General features: G+C 35.1%; 1 protein-coding gene across 4 annotated transcripts in view; it reads left to right on the plus strand.

Annotated features, from left to right (window-relative positions):
- Atr (ATR serine/threonine kinase) overlaps window positions 1-16462 on the plus strand; it is a 113712-nt gene that overhangs the window by 4967 nt on the left and 92283 nt on the right. For 3 of the 4 annotated variants that reach the window (XM_071615583.1, XM_071615581.1, XM_071615582.1), the window contains 11 exons: window positions 5750-5899; window positions 8510-9387; window positions 10329-10522; window positions 11039-11230; window positions 11733-11923; window positions 12501-12653; window positions 14049-14241; window positions 14370-14632; window positions 15632-15822; window positions 15902-16002; window positions 16289-16460. In XM_071615583.1, coding sequence (XP_071471684.1) covers window positions 5750-5899; window positions 8510-9387; window positions 10329-10522; window positions 11039-11230; window positions 11733-11923; window positions 12501-12653; window positions 14049-14241; window positions 14370-14632; window positions 15632-15822; window positions 15902-16002; window positions 16289-16460 — 2678 coding nt within the window. The remainder of the gene's footprint in view (window positions 1-5749; window positions 5900-8509; window positions 9388-10328; window positions 10523-11038; window positions 11231-11732; window positions 11924-12500; window positions 12654-14048; window positions 14242-14369; window positions 14633-15631; window positions 15823-15901; window positions 16003-16288; window positions 16461-16462) is intronic. The other variant, XM_027933916.2, reaches the window with a different exon arrangement.

A 16462-nucleotide genomic window follows, 5' to 3' on the forward strand; every position in this document is an offset into this window, starting at 1 on the left:
ATTCTAGTTATTAACTTTTGTGCTATGGGTGTCCTATTGAGGAATTTGGAGCCCGACCCCACAGTATGTAGATCGTAGCCAACTTTTTCTTCTATCAGACGGCGTGTCTCTGATTTGATATCAAGCTCCTTGATCCATTTTGAATTAACTTTTGTGCATGGCGAGAGAAAGGGATTCAGTTTCATTTTGTTGCATATGGATTTCCAGTTTTCCCAGCACCATTTGTTGAAGATGCTATCCTTCCTCCATTGCATGCTTTTAGCCCCTTTATCAAATATAAGATAGTTGTAGTTTTGTGGATTGGTTTCTGTGTCCTCTATTCTGTACCATTGGTCCACCCGCCTGTTTTGGTACCAGTACCATGCTGTTTTTGTTACTATTGCTCTGTAGTATAGTTTGAAGTCTGGTATCGCTATACCGCCTGATTCACACTTCCTGCTTAGCATTGTTTTTGCTATTCTGGGTCTTTTATTTTTCCATATGAATTTCATGATTGCTTTCTCTATTTCTACAAGAAATGCCGTTGGGATTTTGATTGGCATTGCATTAAACCTATAGAGAACTTTTGGTAATATTGCCATTTTGATGATGTTAGTTCTGCCTATCCATGAACAGGGTATATTTTTCCATCTTCTAAGATCTTCTTCTATTTCTCTCTTTAGGGTTCTGTAGTTTTCATTGTATAAGTCTTTCACCTCTTTTGTTAGGTTGATTCCCAAGTATTTTATTTTTTTTGAGGATATTGTGAATGGAGTGGTTGTCCTCATTTCCATTTCAGAGGATTTGTCGCTGATATACAGGAATGTCTTTGATTTATGCGTGTTGATTTTATAGCCTGCCACTTTGCTGAATTCATTTATTAGCTCTAATAGTTTCTTTGTAGACCCTTTTGGGTCTGCTAGGTATAGAATCATGTCATCTACAAATAGTGATAATTTAAGTTCTTCTTTTCCTATTTCTGTGCCTTTAATTTCTTTCATCTGTCTAATTGCTCTGGCCAGTGTTTCGAGAACTATGTTGAACAGAAGTGGTGAGAGAGGGCATCCCTGTCTAGTTCCAGATTTTAGAGGGAATGCCTTCAGTTTTTCTCCATTCAGAATGATGCTAGCCTGAGGCTTAGCATAGATTGCTTTTACAATATTGAGGTATGTTCCTGTTATCCCTAGTTTTTCTAGAGTTTTGAACATAAAGGGTTGCTGTACTTTGTCGAATGCTTTTTTCGCATCTATCGAGATGATCATATGGTTCTTATTTTTAAGTCTATTGATGTGGTGAATAACATTTATTGATTTCCGTATATTGAACCAGCCTTGCATCCCAGGGATGAATCCTACTTGATCATGGTGCACAATTTTTTTGATATGTTTTTGTATCCGATTCGCCAGAATTTTATTGAGGATTTTTGCATCTAGGTTCATTAGAGATATTGGTCTGTAGTTTTCTTTCTTTGAAGTGTCTTTGTCTGGTTTAGGAATCAGGGTGATGTTGGCCTCGTAGAATGAATTTGGAAGTTCTCCCTCTTTTTCTGTTTCCTGAAGTAGCTTGAAAAGTATTGGTATTAGTTCCTCTTTAAAGGTTTTGTAAAACTCTGCTGTATACCCATCCGGTCCTGGGCTTTTCTTAGTTGGTAGTCTTTTGATGGTTTCTTCAATTTCCTCAATTGATATTGGTCTGTTTAGGTTGTCTATATCCTCCTGACTCAATCTTGGCAGATCATATGACTTAAGAAATTTATCGATGCCTTCACTATCTTCTAATTTATTGGAGTATAAGGATTCAAAATAATTTCTAATTATCTTCTGTATTTCTGAAGTGTCTGTTGTGATATTGCCTTTTTCATCCCGTATGCTAGTAATTTGAGTTCTCTCTCTTCTTCTCTTCGTTAGCATGGCTAAGGGTCTGTCGATTTTATTTATTTTTTCAAAGAACCAACTTTTAGTTTTGTCAATTTTTTCAATTGTTTCTTTTGTTTCGATTTCATTAATTTCAGCTCTAATTTTAATTATTTCTTGCCTTCTACTTCTTTTGCTGTTATTTTGCTCTTCTTTTTCTAGGATTTTGAGATGAAGTATGAGATCATTTATTTGTTGGTTTTTCCTTTTTTTAAGGAATGAACTCCAAGCAATGAATTTTCCTCTTAGAACTGCTTTCAATGTGTCCCATAGATTCCGATATGTTGTGTCTGTGTTTTCATTTATCTCTAAGAATTTTTTAATTTTCTCCTTGATGTCTTCTATAACCCATTGATCATTCAGTAACCTATTGTTCATTCTCCAAGTGATGCATGATTTTTCCTTCCTTCTTTTATCGTTGATTTTCAGTTTCATTCCATTATGATCGGATAAGATGCATGGTATTATCTCTACTCCTTTATATTGTCTAAGAGTTGCCCTGTGACATAATATATGATCTATTTTTGAGAAGGATCCATGTGCTGCTGAGAAAAAAGTGTAACTGCTTGATGTTGGGTAGTATATTCTATATATGTCAATTAAGTCTAGGTTATTAATTGTGTTATTGAGTTCTATAGTTTCCTTATTCAACTTTTGTTTGGAAGATGGGTCCATTGGTGAGAGAGGTGTGTTGAAGTCTCCCATGATTATTGTATGGTGGTCTATTAGACTCTTGAACTTGAGAAGAGTTTGTTTGACGAACATAGCTGCACCATTGTTTGGGGCATATATATTTATGATTGTTATGTCTTGTTGGTGTATGGTTCCCTTAAGCAGTATGTAGTGTCCCTCTTTATCCCTTTTGATTAACTTGGGCTTGAAATCTATTTTATTTGATATGAGTATGGACACTCCTGCTTGTTTCCGAAGTCCATATGAGTGATATGATTTTTCCCAACCTTTCACCTTCAGCCTTTGTATGTCTTTTCCTATCAAATGCGTCTCCTGTAGGCATCATATTGTTGGGTCTTGTTTTGTGATCCATTCTACTAGCCTGTGTCTCTTAATTGGTGAGTTTAAGCCATTAACATTTAGGGTTATTATTGAGATATGGGTTGTTCTTCCAGCCATATTTGTTTATTTATGTTACTAAACATGGTTTGTTTTCCTCTTTGATTATTTTTCCCCCCTTTAGTGTCCTACCTCCCACTGTTGGTTTTCATTGTTATTTTCCATTTCCTCTTCCTGTAATGTTTTGCCGAGGATGTTTTGAAGAGATGGTTTTCTGGCTGCAAATTCTTTTAACTTTTGTTTGTCGTGGAAGGTTTTAATTTTATCTTCCATCCTGAAGCTTAATTTCGCTGGATACACAATTCTTGGTTGGAACCCATTTTCTTTCAGTGTTTGAAATATGTTATTCCAGGATCTTCTAGCTTTCAGAGTCTGTGTTGAAAGATCAGCTGTTATCCTGATTGGCTTACCCCTAAATGTGATCTGCTTCCTTTCTCTTGTAGCTTTTAAAATTTTCTCCTTATTCTGTATGTTGGGCATCTTCATTATAATGTGTCTAGGTGTGGATCTCTTATGATTTTGCACATTCGGCGTCCTGTAGGCTTCTAGGATTTGGGATTCTGTCTCATTCTTCAAGTCTGGGAAGTTTTCTCGTATTATTTCATTGAATAGATTGCTCATTCCTTTGGTTTGAAACTCTATCCCTTCCTGTATCCCAATGACTCTTAAATTTGGTCTCTTGATGTTATCCCATATTTCTTGGATGTTCTGCTCATGGTTTCTTAACAGTCTTGCTGAGCTGTCTATGTTCTTTTCAAGTTGAAATACTTTATCTTCATTGTCTGATGTTCTATCTTCTAAGTGTTCTACTCTGCTGGTAGTATTCTCAATTGAGTTTTTAAGTTGGTTTATTGCTTCCTGCATTTCTAGGATTTCTGTTTGTTTGTTTCTTATAACCTCTATCTCCCTGTATAGTTGATCTTTTGCTTCTTGGATTTGTTTATGTAATTCATTGTTGAAGTGATCTTTCATTGTCTGATTTTGCTGTCTGATGTCTTCCTTGAGACTCCAGATCATCTGAAGCATGTATATCCTGAATTCTTTATCTGACATTCCATCTGCTGCAGCTATTACCTCTTCTAACGTTGAGTTGACCTGCATTGCTTGTGGTCCTTTCTTTCCTTGTCTCTTCATACTGTTTGCGTTTCTTTCTGCTTGGTGAAACTGTTGCGCTATTGAATTTTCCCCCTATATATTTATATTGGTTTTGTATAGTTGCAAAGTCTCCCTCGCAGGCGCGGGCGGCGGCTCTGCCCCTCCTCCAATTGGGGCAATGTGCCTACCACACCGGCAGGCCGCTGGGTCTGTTCTGCCGGTTGGTAGCAGGTCCGCCTACCTTGCAGGCGCGGGCGGCGGCTCTGCCCCTCTGCGGGCCGCTAGGCTTGTTCTGTCGGTGGTCACAGTTCTGCCTACTTTGCAGGCGCGGGCAGCGGCACTGCCCCTCTGCAGGCCTCTGGGGCTGTTCTGCCAGTGGGTCGCAGGTCCGCCTACCTTGCAGGCGCGGAGGGTGGGGGCGGCTCTACCCTTCCGCAGGCCCCTGGGCCTGTTCTGTCTGTCGGTTGCAGGTCTGGCCTGTTCTGTTGGTGGTTGCAGGTCCGCCTACCTTACAGGCGCGTGGGGCAGCTGTGCCCCTCCGCAGAATTCTGGGCCTGTGCCGCCAGTGGGTCACAGGTCCGCCTACCTTGCAGGCGCGGGGGGCGGCTGTGCCCCTCCGCGGGCCGCTGGGCCTGTTCTGTCGGTGGTCACAGTTCCGCCTACCTTGCAGGCGTGTGGGGAGGGGGCGGCTCTGCCCCTCAGCAGGCCGCTGCGCCTGTTCTGCTGGTGGGTCGCAGGCCCGCCTACCTTGCAGGCGTGGTTGGCAGCTCTGCCCCTCCACGGGCCACCTGTTTCTTTTTCTTGTATATGGAAAAACTCTTTAAATGAGTAGCTACTTTTGTTTTCAAGAGGTACTAGAATTCTGTAAGTTGTTTTTTTTTAAATATTTATATTTTAGTTGTGGTTGGACACAATACCTTTATTTTATTTGTTTATTCTTATATAGTGATGAGGATCTAACCCAGTGCCTCACACATGCTAGGCAAGAGCTCAACTCCTGAGCCACAACCCCAGCCCTGTAAGTTGTTGAATCAACTCTTTATTGTGGCAGTCTAAGAAGGTGTCATATCTCTTGAAATTACATGGAGTTTTTATTATAGAGTGGCATTTCACTTAGGGCTTATAATTTTCATTCCATATTTGGCACAGACAGTTTTTATGATATGGTAACCATTTAGCCTTTTTTTTTTCAATCAGCATAGTTAAGGTTTCTGAAAAAAAGCACAGAGGATTTTGACTACTTGCAAGATGTGTTTTCACAAAGTGCTCCCTCTGTTTAGACCATTTGCCTTCCCCTGTGCTTGACCAGCTTCTCATCTAGAAATTCCTTCAGTGTGTCTTCCGAGATACCTGTTTTTTCTTTTCTAGATAAGTGCAGTTACCATATTATACTATTATTTATTTGCTTGACTCCTCCTGGATTATGAGATTTTATTTTAATCTTTATATTTTAGCATAGTGCCTGGTATATTGTAATCCTGTAACACACATTTGCTGAATGGAATTATGATAGGTGAATGCAAGTTATTATTAAACATTTAAAATTAGATAAGACTGTAGTGTTTGTAGCTCTATCGATTTACCATTGAACACTATGCTGGACATAATTCTGATCACCAGAGTCTAGTTTCTTAATGTAAAATCTGCTGTTTAAGTTGTCAAGGCTCTAAAATTATCTCTTATTATTTTAGTTGCTCTAGAACTTGTAAAGAAAACTGACTCTCAGCCAACCTCTGTGATGTTGCTTGATTTCATCCAGCATATCATGAAATCTTCCCCACTTATGTTTGTAAATGTGAATGGAAGCCAGTGGCAACATGAGACCAAAGGCAGTTGTATTGGTGAGTGCATTCATCTGCAGTCATCCACAGTCTATTTTATTGAAATCTACCGTTTTCTGCTCTTTTGAACTATCAAGTATGTGATTGCACTGTGAGTGTGTGTGATACCAGGAATTGAACCCAAGGTACTTTACCAATGATCCCCAGCACCCCAACCCCCAATCCCACACGCTTGTTTTTTTGAGACCAGATTATGCTAAATTTCTGAGGCTTGCCTAAGCTTGTCTCAAACTTGTAATTATCCTGCCTCAGCCTCCAGAGTCTCTGTGATTACAGGTGTACACCACTGCACATGACTATGGCTGTACTTTTGAGTCAGGTTTGATAGAAATTGAGGGAACAAAGCAGTAGTGGTATTGGTTATTTTTATCTCATATAATTTTATTTTTATTATCATAATGCTAAATACTTAGAGCAGAAGTAACCAAAAATGTTCATTTGCCATTGAACATTTTGGCACAGTTTTATTTTTTCTGTTTTTGGTAATCTTTTTTTTTTTTCTAGATCATTTCTTATTCTGGAGCACAGCTATGCCCATTTGTTTACTTATGGTCTGTAATCACTACAGAGGCAACTTGGGCACTCAAGTAAAAAATATTTACTATCTGGCTTTAAGAAAAAAACTTGCTGCTGGGCTTGCTGGGGTTGTGGCTCAGGGTTAAAGCACTTGCCTCACATGTGTGAGGCACTAGGTTCAATTCTCAGCATTGCATATAAATAAATGAATATGTTGTGTCCATCAACAACTAAAGAAAAATAAAATATTGCAAAAAAACTTGCTTGGGGCTGTGGCTCAGTGGTAGCACTTGCCTGGCAAGTGTGAGACACTGGGTTGGATTCTCAGAACCACATATAAATAAATAAAATAAAGCTCTATCAATAACTAAAAAATATTTTTAAAAAAATTGAGGCTGGGGTTGTGGCTCGGTGGTAGAGCACTCACTTAGCACGGGAGAGGCCCTGGGTTCCATCCTCAGCACTACAAAATAATTAATTAATTAATTAAAGATATTGTATCCAACTACAACTAAAAAATAAATATTAAAAAAAGGCAGATAGTTAATTTAAAAAAAAAAAACTTGCTGACATTTTTTTCTATATTTTGAGGCTTTTTGCTATGCTTAATTCTTATTATTCCAACTACTTTTATCTCTTTATTGGTCTCCTAATAAAGAGATGCAAAGCAAGCTTCCTGTCCGCCCCCCATATAATGAAGTATTTTAAATTTTAACACTTCAAGACTCAACTTTAATAGCATGTCCTCCAAAAGTTTTTTTCTTTTACTCCTGACTTCCCAGGACTGGCTTGGTTGCTATTTCTTTGTGCTCTTTTAGTACTAGCATTCTGTGTTTCTTCTACAATGATTGTTAAACCATTATAATCACCTGTTTGTTTATACTCTTTTTTTTAATATTTATTTTTTAGTTGTAGTCAGACACAATACCTTTATTTCACTTATTTATTTTTATGTGGTGCCTAGGATTGAGCCCAGGGTCTTGCACGTGTGAGGCAAGTACTCTACCACTGAGCCACAACCCCAGCCTCTCATATTCTTTTTTTTTTTTGGTACCAAAGATTGAACCCAGGGGCAATAACTATTGAACCGTAGCCTCAGCCCTTTTTTGTATTTTATTTAGAGATAGGGCCTCACTAAGTTGCTGAGGCTGATTTTGAACTCATGATCCTCCTACCTCAGCCTTCCGAGCTGCTGGGATTACAGTCATGCACCACCACACCTGGCTGTTTGTCCATATTCTTTGCTATGATATTTTGTAAACTGACTAGTGGGTTATGAAATTACTTTAAGGAGTTTTGGCATTCAAGATAAGATAAAATAGACTAGAAATATGGTACATTGAATGTAATGTGTATAAGTACTGTTTAAAGTTCATAAAAGTTTTGTTTCATATGTTTAAAGTAAATATACTGAGCCATGATATAAAATATATTTCTTAGTTGTAGTCAAAAAGTTCAAGAATTCTATAGGGTTTGTGTGGACACGACTATGATGATTTATCCTGGGACAGAGTTACCACTTGATCTTTTTTTGTGTTTGTGCTAGGGGAGCACAAAAGTAACTAAGAGTTATTATCAGAACTTATAAAGACACTCTTCCCTTTTGAACCCAGGGCCTTAACACTAGACAATTGCTCTGCCACTGAGCTATATACCTCTAGCCCTCCACTCAATAAATCTTTTTTGAAGGAGTGATAATAACTACCATATGTTGAACATTTATTATACTTTGGAAACTATCCTGCATATTTCGCACACATCTTATTTGACCCTTACAGCAGCCCATAGCATAGATATCATTATTCTCCTTTTGTAGATGATGTTACAGAGGTTCCAAAAATGCCAAGTTCAGGCAACTAGTATGTGACAGGCTAGGACCTTATCTGTCTGACTCAAAGTTGATATTCTGTACTTGATCTTAGACAAAAGGCTAAGAAGCTATTAAAGATGATATTCAAAACTACTGTTATGTTTCCATTGTGTAAGGAATAGAGACTGTTATTTAAGTTTATACTTTTAAAAATCAGTCTTTGCGCATTTAGCAAATTAACACTTCTGATATACTTACTGATTATCTTTTTGTTTACTTTAAAGAATTCAGTAATTGGATCATCACAAGACTTTTAAGGATTGCAGCAACTCCATCCTGTCACATGTTACACAAGAAAATCTGTGAAGTTATCTGCTCATTATTATTTCTTTTTAAAAGCAAGAGTCCTACTATTTTTGGGGTACTCACAAAGGAGTTATTATATCTTTTTGAAGACTTGATTTGCCTCCACAGAAGAAGTGCAATGGGAGATGTTGTGGAATGGCCAGTGGTCTTTAACCGATTTTTAAGCCAATTAGATGAACATATGGAATATTTACAACCAGCTCCTTTGCAGTTTGTTAGCATGCAAAATTTAGAATGTATTGAAGTCACTTTATTAATGGTTCTTATTCGTATTATTGCAACTGTGTTTTTTAGAAGGCAAGAACTCTTTCTTTGGCGAATAGGTTGTGTTCTTCTAGAGTATGGTAGTCCAAAAGTTAAATGCTTAGCAATAAGCCTTGTAACTGAACTCTTTGAACTTGGAGGACTACCAGCACAACCAGCCAGTGCTTTCTTCAGCTCATTTTTGGAATTGTTAAAACATCTTGTAGAAATGGATGCTGATCACTTAAAACTGTATGAAGAGCCATTATCAAAACTTATAAAGACACTCTTCCCTTTTGAAGCAGAAGCTTATAGAAATATTGAACCTGTCTATTTAAATATGCTGCTGGAAAAACTCTGTGTCATGTTTGAAGATGGTGTGCTTATGCGGCTCAAGTCTGATTTGCTAAAAGCAGCTTTGTGTCATTTACTGCAGTATTTCATAAAGTTTGTGCCAGCTGGGTATGAATCTGCTTTACAAGTCAGGAAGGTCTATGTAGGAAATATTTGTAGAGCTCTTGCAGATGTTATTGGAGTTCAGGCAGATGTAAAGGTGAGTAATTCTTAAAGTTACTTGTACAGTGTGTATTTTGTTCACTTAAATGTATGTATATGTATAAGATATAATGAGAAAGAGTATCTTTTATAATATATTGAAGATATAATGATTTTCATGGTTTAGTCTGTCTTCCTATTGGATTTTTACTTTGATTTCTGAAGTATTTGTTCATTAAGTTGTTAATGAACTGCCAGTAGAGTAAAATGTTTTAAAGTGAAGGGTAAATTTGCTACATTATTATTTGAAATAGGGCTAGTTATAAACTTAATTGCAGACTTTGATCACTCACATAGATTTTTATCTTTGACATGTTATAATCAATCACTTATAAAATCTATGAATAATTAGTCATGCCAAATTATGCCCTCTTTCTTGTTTAAACTGGAAGTCAGGTAATAAAATATTCAGATGTGTAGTAGTAACTTTTTTAAGCATTTTAGTTCATATTATCTAGAAATATTGTTTGATTTATAGTATGGAAAAATTAATTCTGTTATAGAATTTTTCTTTGTAGCATTTTGGTAGGGGAAAAACAGATTATAGAGAGAAGGATTTGTTATAAGCCTTCTAAAATATAGACCTATCATTGATCTATGGACTGTGAAATAATAAAGATTAACTTGGGTGTTTGGTTTGCCTTATAGAAACCTCCAAAATATTTTGTTTTAAATTTTATTTATTTATTAATTTTTTTAGATGTAGATAGACACAGTGCCTTTATTTTGTTTGTTTATTTTTATGTGGTGCTAAGAATTGAACCCAGTGCCTCATGTATGGTAGACAAGCACTCTACCATTGAGCCACAACCCAGCCCCCCAAAATAGTTTACTAAATTTACTTGAAAACATGTAGCTAACACCTAATGCATTTTTGCTGCCTGTAATATAGACATATTTTCTAAGAGATAGTTTTTGAAATTATTTTTGTTTCCTCAGTACTTGTTGGGCCCACTTTATGCAGCCTTGAAAATGGAAAGTATGGAAATCATTGAGGAAATACAGTGCCAAGCTCAACAGGAAAATCTTGGCACTAATAGTGATGGAATATCACCCAAAAGACGTAGACTCAGCTCCTCTCTAAGTTCTTTCAAAAGAGCATCGAAACAGTCGGAAGAGTATGACCTTATTCAGTTTGTATTTAGTCATTTAAATTTTATTCACTTTAAAAATCAGCTTTGGTTAAGTACTTTGATTTAAATAGACAAAAAAACATCATTCTAACTTAGTCAAAGGAATGCTTAAAATGTTTTAATAGTTCTACATGGCTAAATGTAGTTACTTTGAATGTTTTTACATGCCTATTTAATTAATATATGAAATATCTCTGAAATGTGCATCTATCAATAACTTTTCAAATGTTAGCAAGTAAACCTTTTTTTTTGTAACATAGCCAAAGAATTGCCATATTTCAGCCAGCCTGAGCATTGTTTTAAGTTTGTCTTAGTATAGATAAAAGTTCATGTTACATGGCATTTTTGTTTAAATATGTTTCATTGTTTTTGTTTTGATGTTGAGGATTGAACCCAGAGCCTTACATATGCTAAGCATGTGCTATACCTCTAAGTTAGATCCTCAGTCCCATGCTTCATGTTTTAACCAGACTTATATTTAATATCTCTTTTTACTGTCATTGTAATTAATTATAGAATTAAACATGTGGATATGAACAAAAAAAGCATATTATGGAATGCACTGAAACAAAAAGCTGAATCCCTTCAGATTTCCCTTGAATGTAGTAGTCTGAAGAATCCTGTTATTGAGGCTTTAGAAGGAATCACTGTTATCTTACAACTGACTGCTCTGTGTACTGTTCACTGTTGTCATCAAAACATGGACTGGTAAAACAACTTCTTGTATTTTCTGGGTGGGTTTCCTATAATGAATTTGGATTTCCTGTTGAAGGAGACCTTTTTATTAACTTCATTTGTGACCTTGGGACACAAACTTTTCAGTGAAGTCTATGAGTTTGTTTTATGCTTCATGCCTACTAAATGCTAGGCACTGTGCTAAGTGTGCACAGAAAGAAGAAAAGATTTACTAAACCAGTTAATAATTGTGCAGACATGTGTTCAGTAATTTTTGAGCCTGGTGATACCACATTTAAGGATCCCTGATTAATTTTAATTCCTAAATCAGAAGAGTGATTGAAACCAACATAGTTATTATAAACCTAAAATAGTAATAAAGATATTAATTAGCTTGTTTGTTTTCTTTTAATTGTTTTTAAAGTTGTTATAGGTTTGTTTTGTACTCTTCTTTCATCTTTGCTATAGTATTATGTTTGACAATATCATAATTCATCTTAATTCTAATGTCTCCTAAAAAATGTACTTATTGCAGCCATAATTTCAAGGACTGTCAGCACAAATGTGAAAAGAAATCTTCAGTACTGATAACTTGGATGTCTTTGGATTTTTACACAAAAGTGATTAAGAGCTGTAGGAATTTGTTAGAATCTATTCAGAAACCTCAACTGGAGGTAGTCATTGATAATGTGGTGAAAATTTATGATGCTTTGATTTATATGCAAGGTGAGTACAAATAATCAGTAGATCGGAATAGCCTTGATCAGTGTAGAAATAGGCTTTTGTTTTTGCCTGAAGCCTAAATATACAAGTGTTAGGACTACCCAGAAGATATTTCTTGATTTTGATCAGTTAAGATTGTTAATAATTTCTTAGTTTCAAACTTATTTTTATAATATTTTTATTTTAGTCAATAGAAATTTACTTATAACTTAAGATTATTTTTAAATATGAAAATTTGAAGAACTCTTTTAAATAGTGCATAGATGAATATTTTTATAAAGTCACATTTAATTTGTTTGGCTTCACAGACCTCAGAACATCATTCCTAGGGATGGAAGTATAGCTTACGTGATAGATTGTATACCTTGTATGCACAAGGCCCTGGGTTTGATCCCTAGCACCAAAAAAGAAAAAGGAAGAGCATTATTCATGGCCCTTTACATTAAGAACCCCTGTTTATTGAATGTTTATTATAATTCCATTTGATGTTCCCAATATATATATTTTTATTGAAAAAAGACAAAAGTTAGATATGGTTAAGGAATAAGTATAATTTATGTTCTATTTTGTGCTTCTGTAGTAAAAAATTCATTTGAAGATCATATTCTGGAAGATTTATGTGGAATGCTGTCACTTCCATGGATTTATTCCCATTCTGATGATGATTCTTTAAAGCTGACTACTTTTGCCACTAGTCTTCTAACATTAAGCCAGAGGATTTCAGATAGTTGCTGTAAGTGGTCACAAATTTATGTCTTATGAGTGTAGTTTGTTTTGTTTTGCTTTGTTTTAACTTATCACTGTACAGTTTATGACACTTATTACTAACATTTTTTTCAATAATTAATAGAGGGGGTATACTTTTATAATTCAGAAAGGAATTAAATATATTCAAAGGAACAAATGAAAGTCTGCCCCATATATCCCATTTCTTTGCTTTCTGTAAAAAAATTTGAAATAGATTCTTAAATATCTTTGATGTTCATTTAAGAAACTTATGAAATATTTGAGAAATACCAAAAAAAAAAAAAATATGGAGAGTAATACACCAAAGTTTCTTATATCAGCCTCCCATTTTAAGAATTGAATTGTTAGCTGGGCGTGGTGGTACATACCTGTAATTCCAGCTACTTTGGCTTAGACAGGAGAATTATTCCAAGTTTGAAGCCAGACTAGGTAACTTAGAGAGATCCTGTTTCAAAATAAAAAGGGTTGGGATGTAGCCAAGTGGTAGAGCATTGCCTAGCATGTGCAAAAACCCTGGGTTCAATCCTAGTGGGGTGAGGGGTAAACTACAACAAAAAAAGAAGTAAAAATGTTATGGATGTAATGGAAGCCCTTCTATTGTCCCTCCCCAGTTTTATTCCCCTCATTCTTTCCCTAGTGATAACTACTGTTCTGAATTAGGTGTTTTACTGTTCTGATAAATATTTTATTACTTTTACTATAGATGTATTTTTCTCCAAATAATAGGTAGAATTCTATTTCTTTTTACAACTTGCATTTTATTATTCAACATTATCTTTATGAGATTTATCCATGGTAATACATGGAACTGGTATTTTATTTAAACTTCTGAAAAGTAGGTAACTGTAGAACAAACACTATCAATTCTCCTTTTGGTGGGCGATCAAATTGTTTTCACAATTACAAACACAATTTCAAAGAAAGTTTTTATAAATGACAAAGTCCAGGGCTTGCTGTTTGAGTGTGGTTTTACCACCATTTGGAAACTTATTAGAAAAAGAGAAGCTTATGCTGCATCTAGAACTTCTGATTGTGAATCTGCATTTTTAACAAGATCAGGCAATTCATGTGCATATTAAAATTTGAGAATCAGTATTTCAGGGTGACTTCCAGGAGTGAAATTGTTGGGTTGTAGAGTTTGCACACCCAGAACTCTGTTCTGCTATATTGTTCCCCAAAGATGTGCCAATCTACACCCCTGTTAGCAGAACATGAGAGTTGTTTTACATCTCACTGGTTGACATTCTTGGGCAGTAAATTTTTGTTATCTAAAAAAAGAAGAAAATTTTACAAAGATAACTAACTTGTTTGTTTACTCTCTGGTAGATGATATTCAATTAATACTGTTAGAAATCTTGTTTAATAGACTTAATTTTCTCAGCACCACAGGCACAGTCAAGATGTGTGTTTCTTCTAACTCTGTTTCCAAGAAGAATATTCCTTGAATGGAGAACAGCAGTTTACAACTGGGCTTTGCAGAGCTCCCATGAAATAATCCGGGCTAGTTGTGTTAATGGATTTTTTATCTTACTGCAGCAGAAGAATCCTTGTAACAGAGTTCCCAAGATTCTTATGTATGTATTAAGATTTTAATTTGAATGTATCACTTGATTGGAAGACTCATTCTCTGGCTATATATGTAAATATTTGTTTATTGCTCATTGTAAGCAAGATGACTTAGTACTTTTTTTTTTTTCCCCAGAGATAAAGTCAAAGATGATTCTGACGTTGTCAAGAAAGAATTTGCTTCTATACTTGGTCAGCTGGTCTGTACTCTTCATGGCGTGTTTTATTTGACAAGTTCTTTAATAGAACCTTTCTCTGAGCATGGAAATGTGGACCTCTTCTGTAAAAGCCTGAAAGCTATTTCTCAACATGAATGTTCCTCTTCTCAACTAAAAGCTTCTATTTGCAAGCCATTCCTTTTCCTATTGAAAAAAAAAACACCTAGTCCAGTAAAACTTGGTGAGTGGTTATGATTTACTTAATATTTTAAAATACTATTAAAGTTGCAGTTTTCATATCGATGACAAAATTAGTCTGAAGCCTTAAAAGATTATAACAAGTTATATGCTTGATAGATTGAATGCTCAGTAATGATTGAATATAAATGGTATGGGACTGGTATTAGATTATCGCAAAACTAATAAGATAAATGATTTTTTGATTTTTAAAATGTTCTTGTGATTTGAGAGTCTAATGGGGGCAAACCAGAAAGTTGGTATAATATTGTAAGGTTCAATATTATGTATTTTCTTCAGTGATACCAGAGACCATCTTATTGTGTCCCGTAACCACCTTGAACCTTTAGAACTTCAAATAGATTACCTTGCCCAACTGAGGTCTGTAGATTGTATCTTTTTGGCTACTTTCCAGGGTTAATAAAATGTGACTTTTTGGGGGAGCATAAAATTTGTACAAATACTAGAAAAATTCATTTGTTTAGGCAGTAAGTTGGACATTGTTCCCAAGTTTTCAAAGCAATAGATAGTAGGTAGTTTTAGGGCCCCTAAATCTTGTAATTTTAACAATAGAGATTTCCCTGAAGTGGAGCAAATTATATTCCATGCATGTATGATTATGTCAAAATGAACCCCAATATTATGTATAATTATGCACTACAAAAAAAAAATCCTCTTAGTTCAAGGTTGTTTGAATTAGTGAAATGTGCTTAAGTCTGCATGGTAACATACAATTATTTATAAAATCTAAAAAGGATTATTTGTAGCTTAAAAATTTGGAATTTATTTTTGATTTTAGTCATTTATGGCATAAGTATAAAGCAATTCAAATTTATGAACATCTTATTTTAATTCTGTGTGGTATGTATATTCGAATATTAAGTGTTGGCATATAAAGGAACTTGGGAATGTTCATCAGTATGTTGTTTATTGACAATATTTTTACAGTATAACTTTGATATTTAATGTGTCACATTAGGTAATGTGTACTCTCTCCCTTTAGCTTTCATAGATAATCTACATCATATTTGTAAACATCTTGATTTTAGAGAAGATGAAACAGATGTTAAAGCAGTTCTTGGAACTTTATTAAACTTAATGGAAGATCCAGACAAGGATGTTAGAGTGGCTTTTAGTGGAAATATCAAACATATATTGGAAGCCTTGGGTTCTGAAGATGGATTTATAAAAGAGGTTAATATTTTTAACATTTGGGTTATAAATCTATCTCTAAGTTTTTTTTTTTTTTTTAACTAGTTTAATTTTATTCTAGCTATTTGTCTTAAGAATGAAGGAAGCATATACACATGCCCAAATATCAAGAAATAATGAGTTGAAGGATACCTTGATTCTTACAACAGGGGACATTGGAAGGTACATTTGGCAGCATTTGTATTCTTTATTTTAATCATTGTCTTATATTCCTGCTATAAGTGACAGTGAGGGCTGGGGATGTAGCTTAGTAGTAGAGTGCTTACCTAACATGCACGAGGATCTGAGTTTGATCCTCAGCACTGCAAAAAAAAAAAAAAAAAAGACAATGAATGCGAGGTATTTGATATTGTAAAAATGGGATTCAGCATGTTTATATTTGTGGGTTTTCATTTGTTTCGGAGGCATTGATTATACATATACATGTTTGTTTGTTTTTAAATTTTAGGGCAGCAAAAGGAGATTTGGTACCTTTTGCACTGTTGCACTTATTGCATTGTTTGTTATCTAAGTCAGCGTCTATCTCTGGAGCAGCATATACAGAAATTAGAGCTCTGGTTGCAGCTAAAAGTGTTAAACTGCAAAGTTTTTTCAGTCAGTATAAGAAACCCATCTGTCAGGT

The sequence above is a fragment of the Marmota flaviventris genome, chromosome 8 (assembly GCF_047511675.1).
Source record: "Marmota flaviventris isolate mMarFla1 chromosome 8, mMarFla1.hap1, whole genome shotgun sequence".
Taxonomy (NCBI): domain Eukaryota; kingdom Metazoa; phylum Chordata; class Mammalia; order Rodentia; family Sciuridae; genus Marmota; species Marmota flaviventris.